This window comes from Hipposideros armiger, unplaced genomic scaffold, assembly GCF_001890085.2.
Source record: "Hipposideros armiger isolate ML-2016 unplaced genomic scaffold, ASM189008v1 scaffold_58, whole genome shotgun sequence".
In the NCBI taxonomy this organism is placed as follows: domain Eukaryota; kingdom Metazoa; phylum Chordata; class Mammalia; order Chiroptera; family Hipposideridae; genus Hipposideros; species Hipposideros armiger.
This window is the reverse complement of record NW_017731408.1, coordinates 1,687,830-1,707,181: the sequence shown is the minus strand read 5'-3', so window position 1 is coordinate 1,707,181 and position 19,352 is coordinate 1,687,830. Positions and strand designations below refer to the sequence as shown.

At 33.7% G+C, this 19,352-nt stretch overlaps 1 protein-coding gene across 1 annotated transcript in view; it reads left to right on the top strand.

The window, feature by feature from the left end:
• The window catches only part of LRBA (LPS responsive beige-like anchor protein), a 610,319-nt gene that overhangs the window by 96,851 nt on the left and 494,116 nt on the right, over positions 1-19,352 (top strand). Inside the window, exons 18-22 of the mRNA XM_019641170.1 lie at positions 9,956-10,048; positions 11,240-11,348; positions 11,766-11,847; positions 14,238-14,361; positions 14,649-14,841. Coding sequence (XP_019496715.1) covers positions 9,956-10,048; positions 11,240-11,348; positions 11,766-11,847; positions 14,238-14,361; positions 14,649-14,841 — 601 coding nt within the window. The remainder of the gene's footprint in view (positions 1-9,955; positions 10,049-11,239; positions 11,349-11,765; positions 11,848-14,237; positions 14,362-14,648; positions 14,842-19,352) is intronic.

Below are 19,352 nucleotides of genomic sequence, written 5' to 3'. Positions count from 1 at the left end.
CACAACTAGACTGAAGAACAAAACGACAGCAACTTGTCTGTCCCCCTTCCCCCAATTCCCCAGCACTGTTCCCATCCCCCCAATTCACCAATAAAAATCTTAAAAAAAAAAAAAAACAGAGTCCAGAGTTGATATAACATTTATTATTTGAAAGTGATTAGATGTATCTGGAACTCTTCTTGATGAAACCATTGTGATTTCAACCAAAGATATTTGTTAATTTAAGCTATAGCAAGTGTAGATTTTTGCTATGTTAAAATAGAGTGTTGTGCTTTTTAAATCAGTATTAAACTTGTGTTAATATTTCTTAGCAAACAATTTAATTTTTATATTACTTAATTTAAATCATTGAAGAAAAGAAAGATATAACCATATGAATGTTGCCCTAAGGATTGACTGTTACAGTTTTAGTAGTACCATTTGAATTAAAAGATGACTAGTTTCAGATATCTTATTTTATGAGATCATAATGATGGACCTGCCTGTTTTTAATTCATATTTTAAGAGGAATCAAAATTTTTTTATATTTCCTTTTCTGTTGATCACTAGCAGATCAACATTTTTCCTTTTTGTTCATATTTTGTTTTCAAATTTAGTTATTAAACATTAAAATTTTTATATAGGAAGATATTTGACAATATTAATATTTTAAGACAAGCATAAAAGTTTCTGATTTTTATTTTTTCTAAATGTTTTTGAGTAAGGAAATGCTGTAATGAATCAATTGAACTTTGCTTATCCTCAAATTTTGTATTATACTCAAATTTTGTTGTACATTGCTTATATTGAAATCTGTGCTTTATGGCCTCAGATTTAAAAAAAAATAAATTAGATTACTGTGTAATTTTTGAGAATTGCATGGGAAATTTATTTTCAGGTTTTATTTGTCTTTAAACCTTTTTAGTTTTGTAATTGCTTTTGATTATCATGCATTACCTGTTATTCAATTTCCTGTTTTCTTTTCATAGTGAAAATTATTTACAAATTTAAATATACGTGATCATTAAACAGTGATTTCTTTGTATTGATGTAAAAAAAAAATGTTAGTAATCTCCAAAGGCCATTGATGAGCTTGTAGTAAGGCAAAAAAAGTCTTTGAAAGCCAGCGTATGCTATAAAATTTGCATATGTATATGCATGGAAAAGTTACTGTAGTTTCTAAATATTCCAATTCTCATTGCTTGGTCTTCAGTAAAAGAAACAATAACTAGCACGAGACAAGCGAGGTTTTTGTAAGGATTCGTTTTTTTTTTTTTTTTAGAGCAGTTTTATGTTTACAGTAAAAGTGAGAAGGAGGTGCAGAGATTTCTCACGTATACCCGCCCCCACACAGGTATAGCCTCCCATTATGAGCCTCCCCAACCAGAGTGGTACAGTGAATGAACCTACATTGACACATCGTAATCACACAAAGTTCGTAGTTTACATTATGGTTCACTCTTGGTGTTGTGTTGTTATGGATTTTGACAGCTGTATGATGGCATGTATCTGTAATTAGGGTATCATGTAGAATATTTTCACTGCTCTGAAAACCGTCTGGGCTCTGCCTGTTCATGTGTTCCCCATAGCACCCCGAGCCCTGTCTCCATAGTTTTGTCTCCATAGTTTTGCCTCTTCCAGAATATCATACAGTTGGAATCATACAGTAGCTTTTTCACATTGGCTACTTTTACTTAGTAGTATTCATTTAAAGTTCCTCCATGTCTTTTCATGCCTCAATAGCTCTTATCTTTTAGGGTTGAAGAATATTATTTGGATGTACACAGTTTATCCATTTATGTACTGAAGGGCGTCTTAGTTGGTTTGCAAGTTTTGGCAGTTGTGAATAAAGCTGCTATAAATAAACATGCGTGTGTAGGTTTTTGTGTGAATGTAAGTTTTCAACTCCTTTGGGTAAGTACCAAGGAGTGTGATTGCTGGATTACATGATGAGAGCATGTTTAGGTTTGTAAGAAACCACCAACCTGAAACTAACAATAAAAAAAAAAAGAAACCACCAAACTGTCTTCCAAAGTGGCTGTGCCATTTTGTGTTCCCATTTGCAATGAATGAGCGTTCTTGTTGCTCCTCTCCATTTTCTCCAGCATTTGGTGGTGTCAGTCATCTGGAATTCGGCCATTCTTATAAGTGTGTAGTGGTATCTCCTTGTTTCAGTTTGGCTTTCCCAAATGACACGTGATATGGAGCATTTTTTCCTATGCTTATTTGCCATCTGTATATTTTCTTTGGTGAGATGTCTATTAAGTTCTTTAGCCTAGTTTTTAATCAAATTGTTTTTATTTTGGAGTTTTAAGAGTTCTGTGTATATTTTGGATAACAGCCCTTTATTAGATGTGTCTTTTGCAAATATTTTCTCCCAGTCTATGTCTTGTCTTTCATTTTCACTTCTGTTGCCTTTTACAGAGCAGATGTTTTAAATTTTAATGAAGTCCAGCTTATTTATTTCTTTTGTAGATTGTTCTTTGGTATTGTATCTAAAAAGCCATCACAATACCCAAGGTCATGTAAACACAATACCGAAGGTTATGTAAGTTTTCTCCTATGTTTTCTTCTAGGAGTTTTGTAGTTTTGCATTTTACATTTAGGTCCTTTTTTGATTTTTATGAAGAGTATAAGGTCTGTGTTTGGATCCATTTATTTGTGTGTGGATGTCCATATGTCTCGGCATCATTTGTTGAAAATAGTATCTTTGGTTCATTATATTGCTTTTGCTCCTCTCATATCAAAGGTTGGTTGGCTATATATACATGGGTCCATTTCTAGGCTCTCTATTCTGTTCCAATGATCCCTTTGTGTATTTGCCAATATCACGCTGTCTTGATTCCTGTAGCTTTATAGTGAGTCTTGATTGTAAGTCCTGGAGTCAGGTAGCATCAGTCTTACAACTTTGTTTTGTTCTTCTTTTTCAATATTGTGTTGGCTTCTCTGGGCTTTTGCTCTCTATATAAACTTTAGAATGGGTTGTTTATATCCATAAAGTAACTTACTGGAATTTTCATTGGAATTGTATTGAATCTACAGATCCATTTGGGGAGGACTGAGATCCTGCGAATATTGAGTGTTCCTATCCGTGAACATGGATTGTTTTCATTTATTTAGTTCTTCTTTGATTTTTGTTCATCAGTTTTGTAGTTTTCATCACACAGATCTTGTACATATTTTGGTTGATGTATATCTAAGGATTTCATTTTCTTGGGCACTAATGTAAATGGTATTGTGTTTTTAATTTCACATTCCACTTGTTCATTGTTGGTATGTAGGAAAGCAATGAACTATTGTATATTAAATTTGTATTCTGTAACCTTGCTGTAATCACTTCTTAGTTTCAGCATTTTTTTGTCAGTTCTTTTAGATTTTCTTCATTGATGGTCATGTCATCCGTGAACAAACACAGTTTTATGTGTTCCTTCACAATCTATATTACCATCTTTTCCCTTTTCTTGCCTTACTGCATTAGCAAGAACTTCTAGTGTGATGTTGAAAAGGAGTGGTGAGAGGGGTCATTCTTGTCTTGTACCTGATCTTAGTAGGAAAGTTTTGAGTTTCTTCCCTTTAACTATAATGTTAGCTGTAGGGTTTTTTGTAGGTAGTCTTTAACAGGTTGGGAAAGTTCCTCTCTATATCTAGTTTAGAGTTTTTAACATGAACGGGTATTGGATTTTGTCAAATACTTTTTCTGCATCTACTGATACGATCAGTAATTTTTATCTGTGTATGTGATGAACATATTAATTGATTTTCAAATAATGAACTAGTTTTGCATACCTGAGATAAATCTCACTTGATCATGGTATATAAATCTTTTAATACTTTTTTAACATTTGGTATGCTAATATTGTGTTGAGAATTTTTTCATCTTTGTTAATGAGAAATGCTGGTCTATAGTCTTCTTGTAATGTTTTTTCCTGGTTTTAATGTAGGGTAATGGTGCCTCTTTTCTCTTCTTTACTTTGGTATTTCTTTTCTCTGAAGGATATTTGGGAATTGGTATAATTTATTCCTTAAATGTTTGGTAGAATTCACCAGTGAACCCATCTGGGCTTGATTCCTTCTGCTTTGGAATGTTATTATTGATTCAATCAATGTCTTTATTATAAGCCTATTCAAATAATCTATCTTTACTTTTGTGAGTTTTGGCAAGTTGTATCTTTGAAAGACTGTTTATTTCATATAGGTTATAGAATTTGTGGGCACAGTTATTTGTAGTATTCCATTATTATTGTTTGTATGTCCATGGGATCTGTAGTGGTAGCCCCACTTTCATTGATGATATTGGTAGGTTGTGTGCTCTCTTTTTTCATTAGGCTGACTAAGAGCTTATTGATTTTTTTATCTTTTCAGAGAACCAGCTTTTGTTTCTGTTGATTTTCTCTATTGGCTTCCTATTTTCAATTTTGTATTTGTACTCTAATATTATTTTCTTCTACTTGCTTTGGATTGAATTGTCTCCGCAGTTTGTAGTTTCCTAGGGTGGAAATTTAGATTATTGACTTTAGATCTTCTTCTTCTTTTTTCAAAAAGATTTTATAAGAGTTCATTTGAGCCAAACTGGTCATATAACCTAGGGAACAAGATCTCAAATGCAAAATAACAGTTTTGCAATTTCTTTTATGAATTTGAAATTAAGGATGCAAGTAAAGGGTATTACATGGAGGTGGGGGAAAGCAAAGTGGGGCTTGGATTACATACTTAACGAGATAATATGCTTTCTTGAGGGTATTTATTTCAAAGGCATGTTAACCTAGATGCACAGACGCGATGGACAGGGCTTACTTAAGGTCAAGATAAACCTTTTACTAAAGAAGTTACATGCATGGGGTGTGACTATTCACCATGACCTTACCAGTTAGGAGTTGATGGTCAGATCACCCTGTGAGGTGACTTTCCATAGAACCCCTTTTTTAATCAACAGTTCCCTTTTATGGTCATAAATCAGTCCAAAGGATGCATTGATGACCACTCTTTTGGTGAGATAATGTGGTCTCATGGTGGTAGGAAGGCCCATTCCTAGGAAGTCTCGATATCCACATTGTCTTGTTGACCACTGGGGATAGAGAAATACCACAGCCCATAACCATGGGGTCTGAGTTGAGGCTGAATTTTCCCAAAGTGGACGGACAGGTAAGTGGAAGGCAGTTAGGTCTTATGGCCTTCATTGCTGGGAGAGGGGGAAACACTTTTGATCATTTCTATCCTGTGAACTATCATGATTCAAGTTTTGCCTTCTGTCTCATTTCCTGTATTTGAGAATAACATTTACATGGGCCATGGAAAGAGTATTAACATGTTCAGTAATCAAAAATAGTTGGACTATATAAAAAACTCGAAGAACAAGTAACTATTATCATGACTAATATCATTAGCAGACAGTTAAAGACAATCAAACAAAATGGATTCTAAGTTCAATATCAATCCATAGGTATATAGGACTTGTGAGTTCTTAGGATAGCTGCCTACCTCAGGTGTCAGGGTTCCTTGTCCTTGAGGAGCCTTTGATGTCTGTAGATGGGTAGATTCCATTTGCAGTTAGATACCTGATAAGGACCCTTCCAGTGAGATTGGAGAGTGTCTTTTGTTTGGTGTCCTTTCCAGAAAACAATCTAAAGTCTTTGTCTCCTGGGAGCTCACTGTGAAAGGAAGCAGTTACCAACTTGGCATTTTCTTGAAATGTTTTTATCAAACCTTGGCAATGGTGTAAGATATCTTCTTACAATAATGTCAGCACATAAGTTCCTTCATCTAAGTTCAGCCTAAATGCACTATGATGCATGAAGGAATGCAAAAACTGAAAAATGGGAATCCAGGAGCAAAGACGAACCAAGTGGCCATCTTAGGTTTCCCATAGCCCCGACTATTGGTTTTTTAGAACCACTGTTTACCCATACAATATACCTTAGAAGTTTTCATCGCTTATTTTACAATGCTTCCCATGCAGTTTCAACTCTTTTGAGGTGTTCCACAGCCTTCTGAAAAACTGCCAATTTATTCCTACATATATTGAGATTTTAACCCCTAAAACCTCAGTGTCTAATGAAAATTAAGAAGAAATCAATTAGCATTCTTTAGCGTGGACATTTTAGAACCTCTAGAAACATCTTGCGTAGACATAAAAGTCAATTATTAACATGCATTTATTTTTGTAAAACCCAGGCAAAATAAACACATGTCTCTTTTACTTAAATGAACAAACTTAAGCTAGCTTTTATTTTCTAAGAATTAATCTTAGATCATGTGAACTTGAGAGCATTTGAGTTAGTTTCTGTATTTCTGAGAATTTTAAAATACCCTGTTCTTACAAGTGCTTGCTTTAAATTAATTTTAACAGTAGCATCCAGAGGTAGAAAATTATCTCACATTTATAACATATATACCGGCAGTACCAAAAAATGTATACTCATGATTTGTATTCATCTTTTGTTATTAGTATATATTATTACAATTTTAATAGCTTTTTCCTTACTTAAAATGTGTATACATTTTTTTTGCTGTGAGTTCTCTCTACACACACACAGACACACACACACACACACACACACACACACACACACACACACTGTTACTGTAGATTCAAAGGCCCACTTGTCTGCACGCATCCAAGCCAAAAAAAGATGAGCAGGAGTTTACAGCAAAGAAAGTAAAGGTTTATTTAAGGAGTTGGTGCCAAGCCTGGAGACACAGGTGAGCTAGTGCTCTCAAAAATCCTGGCTCCCTAGCAGGTAGGTTATATAAGGGAAAAATCATTAATCATGGTTACTATGTGAGTTGGGGTCATGGGCCCTACTCATTGGTCAGGGCTAAGGCAGGGAGTGATTGATCATGGCATTTTTTGGTCGGGTTTCTAAGGGTTGCGGTCCTTGGGGCCATTCTGCTGTCATGAGTCTGGAGCTGAAACATAACTAAGGACAAGGTGTTACCTTTGTTTGACTAAAACCTTATTCTAGTTCAAGGTTTGGTTATTGTATCTTGGTCATGGTTGATAGACCTGAAGCTTTATTCTTAAGTGAGTTTGACGCAGACCAGAACCTAATGTCCTAGGGGCTTAATGATTAAAAGGAGCAGACATACAGTGTATGTACAGGCAGGAGGATCTGGGGAAAGAATGAAAACGAGTTATAGTTTTATCAGGCTAAAGAAAGTGAGCTTGGATTAAAGCAGAATGCATGCTAAAGAAATGAAGTTCATGTGCGGTTACAACACAGAGACCGTTTAGCAATGAGAAAAACTCACTAGTTTATAAAAGATCAATTGGATCCAAATTTTACCCTGGAGGCATTTCCAGTTCATATCTGTCCTTCACACGGCAAGTTGCAAGTGGCATTCCCCTTTCTAAAACAAGGACAGCCATTTTTAAACTTCAGAGAATTGGGTTAACACCTAAACAACATCATAGGTTGTTCCATCTACCTAAATCCTTTTACATAGTTTCACTTTAACTTAGGGAAGAAGGCCTTTTTCAAGTTCTGAGAGTCTCTAAATTTTTTTTTTTTTTTTTTTTCATTCATTCTGTCTGATTTAATAGCTGGCTTTTTCTAGTTGTGCACCCAAAAATTTAGAAGTATCAAAGGGTCCAATTTCGGCCATATTAATATTAATGGAAGGCTGACTGTCATGGATCTTGACATCCTCAGAGGCATGATTTTCCAGGTTAATTTTGAGATCTGTAGTCTGAACAAACTTCTAGGGAAAACCAGCGCTTTACGTGCATTTCTCCTGATGAACCAAATGCCAGGGCTGTCTCAATAGGACCACTTTATGCCCTAGAGGCAGTTTTTTCCTCTAGCAGCCCCACAAAGATTCTTAGTCACTTAAGAATACGCGAGCAAGGGCCATTGAGAACTTACGGGATGCCACCAGAACCGCATTGCTTTCTAAGGCACACATGGCTCCCTCCCTCCCTGGTGATCCCATTCCAGGGCACCTTACCCTTCCTCCAGGGCTCCTACTGGCTTCTCCAGGGTCGGCTGGGCTACTGCACGGGCAACTCCTGGCGCTCATTACCTCCACTCCAGATTCGGGGGTTTGAACAACTATTGTCACTCCATTGGGGCAGCAAGTGTCCTTTCTTTTTTTGGAGCAAAAGAGAGTTTATTTTCTCATTTAACCAGAAAAGATTTTTTTCAGAGTCTCGGTAAGCAATCCAATTAATAAGCTGAAATTAGGGCCGGCTGAGTGGCTCAGTTGGTTAAGAGTTGGCTTAAGAGCACAAGCTCTGAGCAACACGGCTGCTGGTTCGATTTCCACATTGGCCAGTGACACTGTGTCTGAGCTGTCACTGAGCTGCCAACAGGTGGCAGGATGGCTCAGCTGGTGTAACAGCTAGATTGCTTGTTTGATGGTGGGCTATGCCCACCCACAACTAAGACTGCACTCGGCACCTTGAGCTGAGCTGCTGCCCCGATGGCTCAGTGCATAAAGCATGTGCTCTAACAACAAGGCTGCTGGTTTGACTCCTGCATGGGATGGTGGCTATGCCCACCCACAACTAAGACTGAACACAGCACCTTGAGCTTAGAGGCCATGAGCTGCCACCGGGCAGCCAGATGGCCACTGCCGCCCTCCACAACAAAGATTGAAGAACAACAACTTGGCTGTTCCCCTTCCCCAATTCCCCAACACTGTTCCCCTCCCCCAGTTCCCCCAAAAAATCTTAAAAAAATAAATAAAAAGCTGAAATTAAAATCAGCAACCCATTTTTTCCCCCTTTCCCTGCATTATCTCAATGCTTGTCAACAAAGGTTTGGCTTGCTATTTAAAGGAAGAAGACCCGAAATTCTGAGGGAAACTCACTCAAGTTCATGCTATATTATGAAGCAAAGAGCCAGTGGGGCACAGTGGGCCCTTGCTTGGACCTAGCACTGGGTCCAGGTCCGCAGGGTGAACCTGGTTGGGCATCTTCATAATCCAGCCAAGTAAATGTTGACATAAAAAATGTGCAAAGCTGTAGAGAATTTTCATAAGAGTTTATTTGGGCCAAACTGATAACATATGCTGGGGAGCAAGATCTCAAATGCTCCTTCTTTCTTCTTTTCTAATACATGCTTTCGGTGCTAGGGATTTTCCTGTAAGCACAGCTTTTGCTGCATCTCATGGATTTTTGTAAGTTGTGTTTTTATTTTCCTTGAGTTGAAAATACTTCTAATTTTTCTTGAGATTTCTTTGACCTACATACTAATTAAAAGTGTGTAGTTTAATCTCCAAGTATTTTGAATTTGCAGCTATCTTTCTGTTATAGATTTCTACTTTAATTCAGTGGTCTGAGAATAAATATTATTTGATTTCTAATCTTTACATTTGTTTAGGTGTGCTTTATGACCCTGAATGGGGTCTACTTGGTGAATATCCATGCGAGCTTAAGGAAAATGTGTATTCTGCTGTTGTTGGATGAAGCAGTTTATAGCAGTTATGTTCGATTGATCGATGGTATTGTTGAGTTCCACTGTGTCCTTACTGATGTTCTGCCTGCTGGGTCTGAGAAAGGGACGCTGAAGTTGCTAACTATGATAGCGAATTCATATATTGCTCCTTGGAGTTGTGTTAGCTTTTGCCTCACATACTTTTAGGCTCTATTGTTAGGCACATATATGTTAAGGAGTATTATGTCTTCTTGGAGAATCACCACCTGTAGTGTTGTGTAATTAGCTTCTTTATCCTTGATAACTTTCCTTACTTTGAAGGCTGTTCTGAAATTAATATAGCCACTTTTGCTTTCTTTTGATTAGTGTTAGTATAGTATATTTTTCTCCATTAATTTACTTTGAATTTGTGTTTTTATATTTAATGTGGGTTCTTTGAAGATGAAAAATAGTTAAGCGTTTTTAAATGTCAGAAATGTATATTAAATCCCCCATATCTTATAATCATATGATTGTGAAAAAATATGCACATATATATTTTTTAAAATATTTACTTTTGAATAATATACTCAGTAATTTGTTCTTAATTTTAATTCATTCAGTGTTATCTATAAACTGATGGCATCAACAAGTGAAGGAATCAGAGTACAAGCTCTTAAAGCAATGGGATATTTTTTAAAACACCTCGCCCCAAAGTGAGTATACATGAAATCTAAAATGAACTGGAGTATATTATTTATTTTACAAATATTTGGAGTAGTATTGGTGTTTTGTGTTTCCCGTAGTCTCTCTTTTCCTTTATTTATATATATAAAATACTATATAAATTTAATCTCACTTCTACATATTAAAAATAAAGTGGGAGCAGAAGTTATTGTTTGTCTTGTATGAAAATTATTTAAATTTTCCTTTTTGTAAATTCATTATGAGAATACATTTGTATAAATTGAATTCTAGATATAGTAGAGACTATTACTGGTGACTTGATTATCATTTGCTTTATCTATACTATAAAACTGACACATTAACTGAATGTTTATCACATAATGTGTCCTACTTTATGTGTAATTAAAAATTAAAACTTCCTTTTTTTTTTTTCTTAGCTGAATGTAGGCATTCATATCCTATCTATTGTTTCTTGTACCAGGATTGGTTTATTATGAAAATTAAAAATTTTGGTGGTAGAAAACTGTTAAACTGTGGCTTTTATGTTGAATCCTTGATTGCCTATAAATAAACTTTTATCTAACACAGCCACAATAATTTCTTATTGTCTATGGCAGTTTTCATGTTACAACAGCAGTGTTCAGATATTGCTACAGAGACCATATGGTTCACAAAGCCTAAAATATTTACTATCCAGCCATTTGCAGAAAAAAAATTGATGAACCCAAGTGTAGAATTAAAGTTTATAGTCTTTTAGTTTCTAATTTTTTTGCTTGGAAGTTTAATTTTGATATATTTATCTTCACAGTATTCATTTAAAAAATGTCTTAGATTTCGTCTGCCTTTTTCTCCATGTTGTTTTTCTATTTAACTACTTACTGGGCTTTACTCGTAGATTTCATTTATAGTAGAGTTTAGCTCAGTGCTGATGGAGCAACTAGTTAATAAATAATTCTGAAGATTTTGGTGGAGATTTTCGCTGTGGTGTGGTGTAGTTAGATTTGTATTTTTCTTGAACTTTAGCTGTGCTTATATTGTAGTTTGTATTTCTCTCCTTAAAGATCATGTAGCCTTGTAAATTCTAGGTCAAAGAAAATTGGCAGAGTTATTGAGCTGGAATTTGTTGGTAACGTGTAAAACATTTTTGTGTCTTCAACATTCATACTAAGTAGTGAATAATAAAACTGTGCATTTGATTATTTCTTTCTATGTTGTTGCAGAAGGAAAGCTGAAGTCATGCTTGGACATGGATTGTTTTCATTGCTATCTGAAAGACTCATGCTTCAGACAAATTTAATCACAATGACCACATATAATGTCCTGTTCGAGGTAGGAATGTAGTTAGAATTCAATTTTATTAATTTCTTATTATAAAAATGCCTGTATAATTGAGTTGATAGAGTCTAGGTGAAGTAAGATCATTTGGTTTGATGTACAATTTTGAAATTAGTTATATAAATTAGATGTGGCTGTATCTTAATAAACCTATTAATCTGTGAATTATTAAGCATGTGGTCTTCTGTTTTAAAGCATTTCTTCCACTGTATTGACTATTTGATGTCTCATTTTACAATTAAATAAAGATGAAGTTACAGTGTTGAAATCATTTAATATAATGCAAGAGATATTTAGCATGACAATACTGGACTGTATAATTAATGTTGATTAGTGTTGTACTTAAAGTTCATTACTGGTAATGATAATGCAGTGATGATGATAATACAATCTATTGTTTTACTTCTGTAGATTCTTATAGAACAGATTTGTACGCAAGTGATACATAAACAGCATCCAGATCCTGATTCTACAGTAAAGATACAAAATCCTCGTATGTATTTCATATGTTTATATTTTTATTTTTTAGCTTTATTGATACAAAATTGACATAAACTATTATTTACGTTTAAGATGTTCAACCTAATGATTTGATATATGTATTTATTAAATGATTACCATAGTAAGCTTAGTTAACCCATCTATCATTTGAGAAGAGTTATAATTTTTTATGTGTATATGTGGTGAAAACTTTTAAGATTTACTCTCTTAGCAGCTTTCAAATATACAGTACAGTATTGTAAACTGTGGTCGCCATGCTGTACATTACATTTTCATGACTTACCTTATTTCTGGAAGTTTGTACCCTTTGAGTGATCACCTTCACCCATTTCTCCCAGTCCCTTTTTTTATTCTTCTAAAAAGTAACTTTTGCTACTGAAAAGTTACTGTGAAAAACCTAAAGCTGATATTGTTGAGAACACATTGAAGAATATTTCATTACAGGCAGTGATAATAATACTACTTTTATATGTGTTTGATGTTGATTTAACTTCAAATTGACCTCAGGCTATGTGGAAATGTTTATATAGAGGTTTTGAAGAATTATATGCATAAGATCTTGATTTACTGTATGTTCAGATCCTCAGTAAAATTTTGATTGCACTATTTAGTGATTTCAGGCTAAATTACGTGAACCATGGAGGTAGCTTTCATATTAAATTACTGTCAATTTAAGAATACAAAGTTTGAAATTGAAAACTATCTATGTATTTTACTGTTTATGAACTTAGTCTAACAATTTTTACTTTCGATATTTAGAATTCTTAAGTACTTGTACAAATATGTTTTTAAACTTGCTTTTTAAGATTATTGACATTAAAATAACTGGTTTGCAGAGTTTTGAAATTTATGTTTTGTGTGGTGAGTTGTGTTGGTGGTACTCTATTTCAGTACTAGTTTTAAAAACACATGGCTATAAAGTTTAATTTTTCTTAGCCTTCAGGGAGAAAAATTTGAAAATATAACATCATATAAAAATATTTTTTGTGGTTATGGGGAAGATGACTTACTATTGAAGTAAGAATTTTAAAATATATTATCTACATAATATACTGACTCAGGAAAGAAAGGCAGTATCGTGTGTTTAAAAACTGCCTGGCTTTTAGTCGTCTTCATGTCTTAATAGTTTTGTGACTTTGAGTAAATTACTTAGTATCTGTGTGCCTTAGTTTTCTTATCCCTAAAATGGAGGTAATAATAGTATTTAGCTATCACTATATAAGGATTACATGTGTTAATATGTGTATTTTCTTAAAACATTGACCCACAGTAGTATATCCTCAAAATTAGTGGCCATTATCATCATTCTCATTATTATGATTATCATCATTATTGTAATCATTGTTCAGGTAGAGAAATTTTGAATTTTTAGTAGAAGAATTTAGAAGTTGTTCCCCAAATATTATTAATTGTATGATAAATTTTGAACTTACTGCTTCAGAGTCACCAAAAACCTTGGCAAAGGCTGATTTAGAATTCCTCAATTTTTCATTGGGTAAAAAGTGATATATTCATTTTAAATTCTGGGTTATGGCTGTTTTTGTTTCTTTAAAGTTCTGGTTTTAAGTATATATTTTAAAGAATTTATTTTCTTTAAATACGGTTTTCTCTTACCTTCATGTAATCTTCCTTACTATATCCTTCTTAATCTCAAATGTATAAAAGAAACTGCAAACTGTTATTCTCTAAAGCGTTTTTCTCATTGTTGAGATCTTGCTTTCAGGCATATCCTCTCTTAGATTCAAATAAATTTTTATAAAAATTCAAAACAAATTAGCTAAGAAATTTACAAGAAATTTAGGCAGTGTTGTATTTAAAACCATTGCAGTAGTAATTTTATTTGTATTTGTTCGGGTTGTTGAATTGGTTTTAATTTCCTTTGGGGTTTTTTTTTTTGTATCTAATTTTACTTTTACAGCATGAAAACCAATCTTGACATCTTTTAAAGTTCATGATGATAAAGGGGTACATGTAAACCATCAATTTGGTTGAAGAAGCCGAGAATTTATTCTTTTTCTGAGACTTTGATTATAGTGTGTGTTTTTTAAAGATCAACTTTACTAATTGGCAGAGATTGGGGAGATTTGTCAGCAGCTTTACTGTCATTTAATTTATAATTTAACTTGATGTATTATAACATTTTAAAATTTAACTTTTAATATTCTGATAGTGAAATAAAATGCCTTTCTTTGTGGATGTTTGTTCATGAATACATTGTCATTCTTTTTGGCAGATGATGATTGTTTTTATAAAATGAAGGAGAATGGTTTTAGTAGGCATTTATGTCAGGGAAATGAAAGAAATTGCAGTATATTGATGATTTTTCCATCAGGAATTTTTTGTAGTGTTTTGATATTTACTAATTTATGAATTGTCTTGTAGAAATACTGAAAGTAATTGCGACCCTACTTCGAAATTCTCCTCAGTGCCCAGAGAGCTTGGAAGTTCGCAGAGCCTTTCTTTCTGATATGATTAAACTTTTTAATAACAGTAGAGAAAACAGAAGGTAAGTGGATCAGAAAGCATTTATTTGCAGTATTGAAGTCCAGCTTTGAGTAAGCCCATTTGTTCTACGAAAAGTGCTTTAAAAAAATACTGTGAAATGAATTTTCAATAATCTTGTCATTAAGGGTATATAAGTAATGAGCTATACAGTTACATTGAGTTTTCAATACCACATTCTTTAATTGTTTTGAAAACATAAAGGTGGGTTTTTTGTTTATTTTGTTTTGAACTTTTACGAATTCTTTCAGATGACTTATTGGTAAATGAGTATCCTCTTATTATTTTCAGGAGCTTGCTACAATGCTCTGTGTGGCAAGAGTGGATGCTTTCTCTCTGCTATTTTAATCCTAAGAATTCAGATGAGCAGAAGATAACAGAAATGGTATACGCCATATTCAGAATCCTCCTTTACCATGCAGTCAAATATGAGTGGGGTGGCTGGCGCGTGTGGGTCGACACCTTGTCAATTACGCATTCAAAGGTAAGGTTCTTTACAAAAGTGTATTTTTGTATTTTAAATGTCTATAATTTTGAGTTCTACTCACTGAAAAAAAATTTTATACTTAAAATCAAGGAAAACAGGCAGATTATTCTCTGAAAGTGAAGTGAAATAACTAAAACAAGAAACAACTAAATAAAAATATAAAGTATTTCTAGCTTCTTCAGAATCAGAAGTTGTTTGAAATGTCATTTTTATATGTGCTTAATAAAGTGAAACCTCATGCCACAGCATAAAGGAATTTATGTATTCAAGTAGCCATTTTCAGATATGGTACTCAACTTTATAGTAGGTTGAAGCTTTTGAACACAAGGTGGCGCAGTATATTCAAAGATGAAGTTATTGTATTGTAGTAACCTAAGGTGGTTGAGTAAACAGAAAAGCTCTGGGGAATGTTTGCCCCTTGCTCCTGTTACAGTCAGTTACAAAATTGGTTTGGAAGCATCTACTAATTTTTTTTAATACAATATAAGCCACTGTAAGTTATTTATGTATAGCTTTTATTTAAAAATTTTAATGAAATATTCTAGAGATACAAATGGGTATAAGGAGTAGTGTACCTACCACTGTTTATAAAATTAAGTTCTCCATCCCAATTGCTTTGTCTACCATTGTTAGCTCCACCCTTTTCGCCCCCACTAACCTGAAGTTGGTGTTTTTATTTGTCTTATGTATATTTTTAACAACACACACACACACACACACACACACACACACACACACCTTAACAATAAAGAATTCTGTTTTTCATGTTTATATTTTACATAAATGATATCATATGAAATGCCTTCTTTTTGCAACTTGCTGATTTACTTGTTATCGTTTGAGATTCATCTATATTGACACATGTAGTTGTGTTCATTTTCTCATTTGTGTTGTGTTCCGTGGTACGACTTCATCCATTTACCAGTTGATGAGCATTTTTGATACATTTTATATATATTCAGAAGTTTCTCACTATGTATTCCTAGAAGTGGAACTGCTGATTTATAAGATGTAGATGTTGATCATTATAAGATAATTGAAATTCTTTTCCAAAGTGGTGAATCAATTTACATTCTCACCAGCAATGTATAAATTCTCATTGCTTCATATCACTTCATCACTTGGTATGGCTGGAGTTTTAAGAATTTGCAAATTTTATGAATTTTTTATGCTATATCTTCATAATATTAATTTCGATTTTCTTGTTTTGTGGGAGTTCTTATATGTTCTTGGTCTTAATCCTTTTCTAGCTGTATTGTTTATGAATATCTTTTGCCTACTTGTGGCTTATCTATTTATTTCTGGAATTTAATGTTTGTGTCTTGATGGTTTATGCTTTTTATATTTTGTTTAAGAACTCTTTACTCAGAAGGACTACTATAATTATGTAATTATATTATAAATTGACTAGAAGGAGAAGAAATGACAAGTTTCGTGTATCTTTAAATAATTTTGATTTTATTGACTGTCATAATTATTACTCTGGAATATTTTGCCATTCTACTGGACTACATTGTCATTTTTTAAATATATATTTTTAAGTGTTTGAGTAACTTTTAGTTATTTGAATGCACCTAATATTTATTCATTCTGCCTTTTTCTTCCTTACTAAGAGGAAGGTGTGTTACTATCATAAGATATTACAAAGGTATCTTAGATTGGAAGATATTACTCTACAAATTTATGTTTGAGAACAATTCAAAGATAAGAAAAAATATGCTCTTATAAAATGGCTTTGTTGTAGCCACTACATTTTTGAACTGACCAGTTTAGCCTGAGGCAGGGTTTAGTCAATCATGGCCTGAGCCAAACCTGGCCTGACCTGTTTCTGTAAATAAAGTTTTATTGACACACAGCTACTCCCATTTATGTATATATTCACTATGGCTGCTTTCATGCTACAAATACTATTTGCAACAGCGACTATACGACCCCCGTATTTCCTATTTGGCATGTTACAGAAACTTTGCCACCCGTTGTCTAACTTACTTTAGTCTGTACTGATGTCCAGTTGTTCCGGTTTCTATTGTAGCCGGCTGCAGCCTGGGCTATTTTCTGATAGTAGTGTTTTCCTTTTTACAAGCTCTCATGAGAAAAACAGGTTTGAGTTTGGGCCTCATTCATATACATTTGGATTGGATTTCAGATATCTGGGGGAATTCTAGGTTAGGGAAGTGCCAGGATAAATTAGATTTTTCAGATTTCCTAAATAGTGTATATTCAGTACTTTCGTATATACTGTAGTTTGTTCGAGTCCTTAGGAAGGATGGCTAGAGGAATAAACCTTTAGAGGAGTAGTTCTTAACTTACAGCCTGAACCATGGGAGCCCAGGAGACCTTTTCAGAGAGTGTGTGAGGCCATCCTTTCACAGCTGCATATCTACTTGAGTGTGGATTTTTTCCATATACTTCAGTGAAAACAATATGATGCAATAGATTGAATACAATAGTAGATATTAGAATTTAATAGCCTTCTATTAAACCATAATTTAAAGAGGTAGGCAAAAATGTGAAATCATAGCATTCTTCTCATTATTATTTTGTTTTGAAAAATCATTTTTCAAAAGTTACTTTTATTAACATGTAATGGGTTTATTGATAAATTATTTATAAATTTCTTAATATTCGTAATATTTCTTAGTTTCAATTTCCAATGTGATAAGAAGCAATAGATTTACCCCATGCAGATAAAAGGTTTTTGTGGGGCCTCTGTAGTTTTTAAGAGTGTGAAGGATCCTAATACCAAAAGCTTGAGAACTGCTTAAGTTGTAGGGTATTTAGGGCCAGCAGCTTAGTCTCTTAGAGTTTCCTCTCTACAAAATAACGAGGTTGGACTAAGAGATATCCCAGGTATCTGAGCTTTTGAGCAGTTATGACTAAACATTTAGTCATTTAGTGTGAGTAATGAGGAGAACCTGGGCTTTGGAGATAGGATAGTCCTGGGTTTAAATTCTGATTTATAGTAATTTTCAGTTGTGTAAACTCAGGCAAGTCTCAACTTTTCTTAACAATGTCTAATCCGTATAAATATATTGTTGAAGTTGAGTTAGTAAAATCACACAAAATAGAATTCAATGTTCAGTGACTATTTTCCTTTGTTATAGCTTTGTTATTTCTTTTATGCATCCTTTTGTTCTCATTCTTACTGCCAGCACACTATTTCAGATCCATTCATGTCATGTTTGATACAAATGCAACTTTTAAAAAAAAGACATAGTTACATCCAAAATAAGTTGGGGAGTCCCAATTCTTCCTTTATAATAACACTTCATAGCTACACAAATTAAGACCATGCTGTGTGGTCCTTATCCAATCCCCACCCCTCATCACTCCAAATTTAATCACCGTTTTGTTTTGTGTGTATCATTTCCTTCTTTAAAAAGTTAAGTAATGTAATATATTATGTAATATATTATGAAATGTTGCCTATTTTATGAAAATGATGTCATACTGTGTGGCCCCTTCTGTTACTCCTTTTCTGTCAAATTTTTGTTTCTAAGATTTGTTTTATTGCATATAGCTTTGGTACGTTCGTTTTCAATGCTGTGAATAACTCAGGTGCTCAAAGGCAAAGGTTTTAATAGAGTTGTTATTTTCAAACTTCTTATGACTGCAGCTCACAGTAAGAAATGTATTGTGTATAGGTATGTATGTACACAGACATGTGCACGCATACAAACACACACACTTCTCACCCCAGGTACCTGAAACAGAGGGTTCATGAGACAATATTTAGACCCTTACTAAGCCTTGGTACATAATGATGCACTTGTCTTTTTCATTTAAAATTGCTGATGATGCCTCAGTAAGAGATTCCATGATCTGCCAGCTGAATTATACTCAACTTGAAAAAGCACTGCTCTAGGATATATAAGTAGGAGTAGAATTGCTAGGCTCGAAGGAGTGTTCTACCCTCTAACCTTTGATACTGGTAGAGTTCTAATTTTTGCAAGGTTTTGTCTTTCGTCTACTTTGAAGTTTTTCTTTTTCTTAATGGTTTGTAATTCTTCATACATTATGATCCAGATCACTTTTGCTCTGGATATTTCTAATGGTCAGTAGTCTTAGGCGTTATTTTTTTCTCTAGATTTATTAAACTAAAAATAACTTACTCTCTTCCATTAGCACTTTCTTCTGATTTTCTTAAGATTAGAACAAATAAAGATTTTTTTTTATAAAATAATTTCTACTTAATTTTTCACTATTCCCCTTGAAAAAAAGTATTTTCTGCCTCAGCTTCCTGTATTTCGATAGATCAAAATGCCCGCCATGGCTGTGTTGGTTCTTGTTAAAATATATCATGCTTTGTTAAATCTATTTTTATTTATTCATGGCGTGCACTTTGTGCTCCTTTGTACTTACCCAAATCATTTATATTTTTCAGGAGTTAGGTAGTTAATTCACTTCTGTATGACGGTTTTTGTACTCTCAGGCTATGTCGTTCGGTATGCATTCACAGCACTTCATTTTCTCTTGGTATTTCTTTAAGTGTCGTTCTCTCCCTCCCT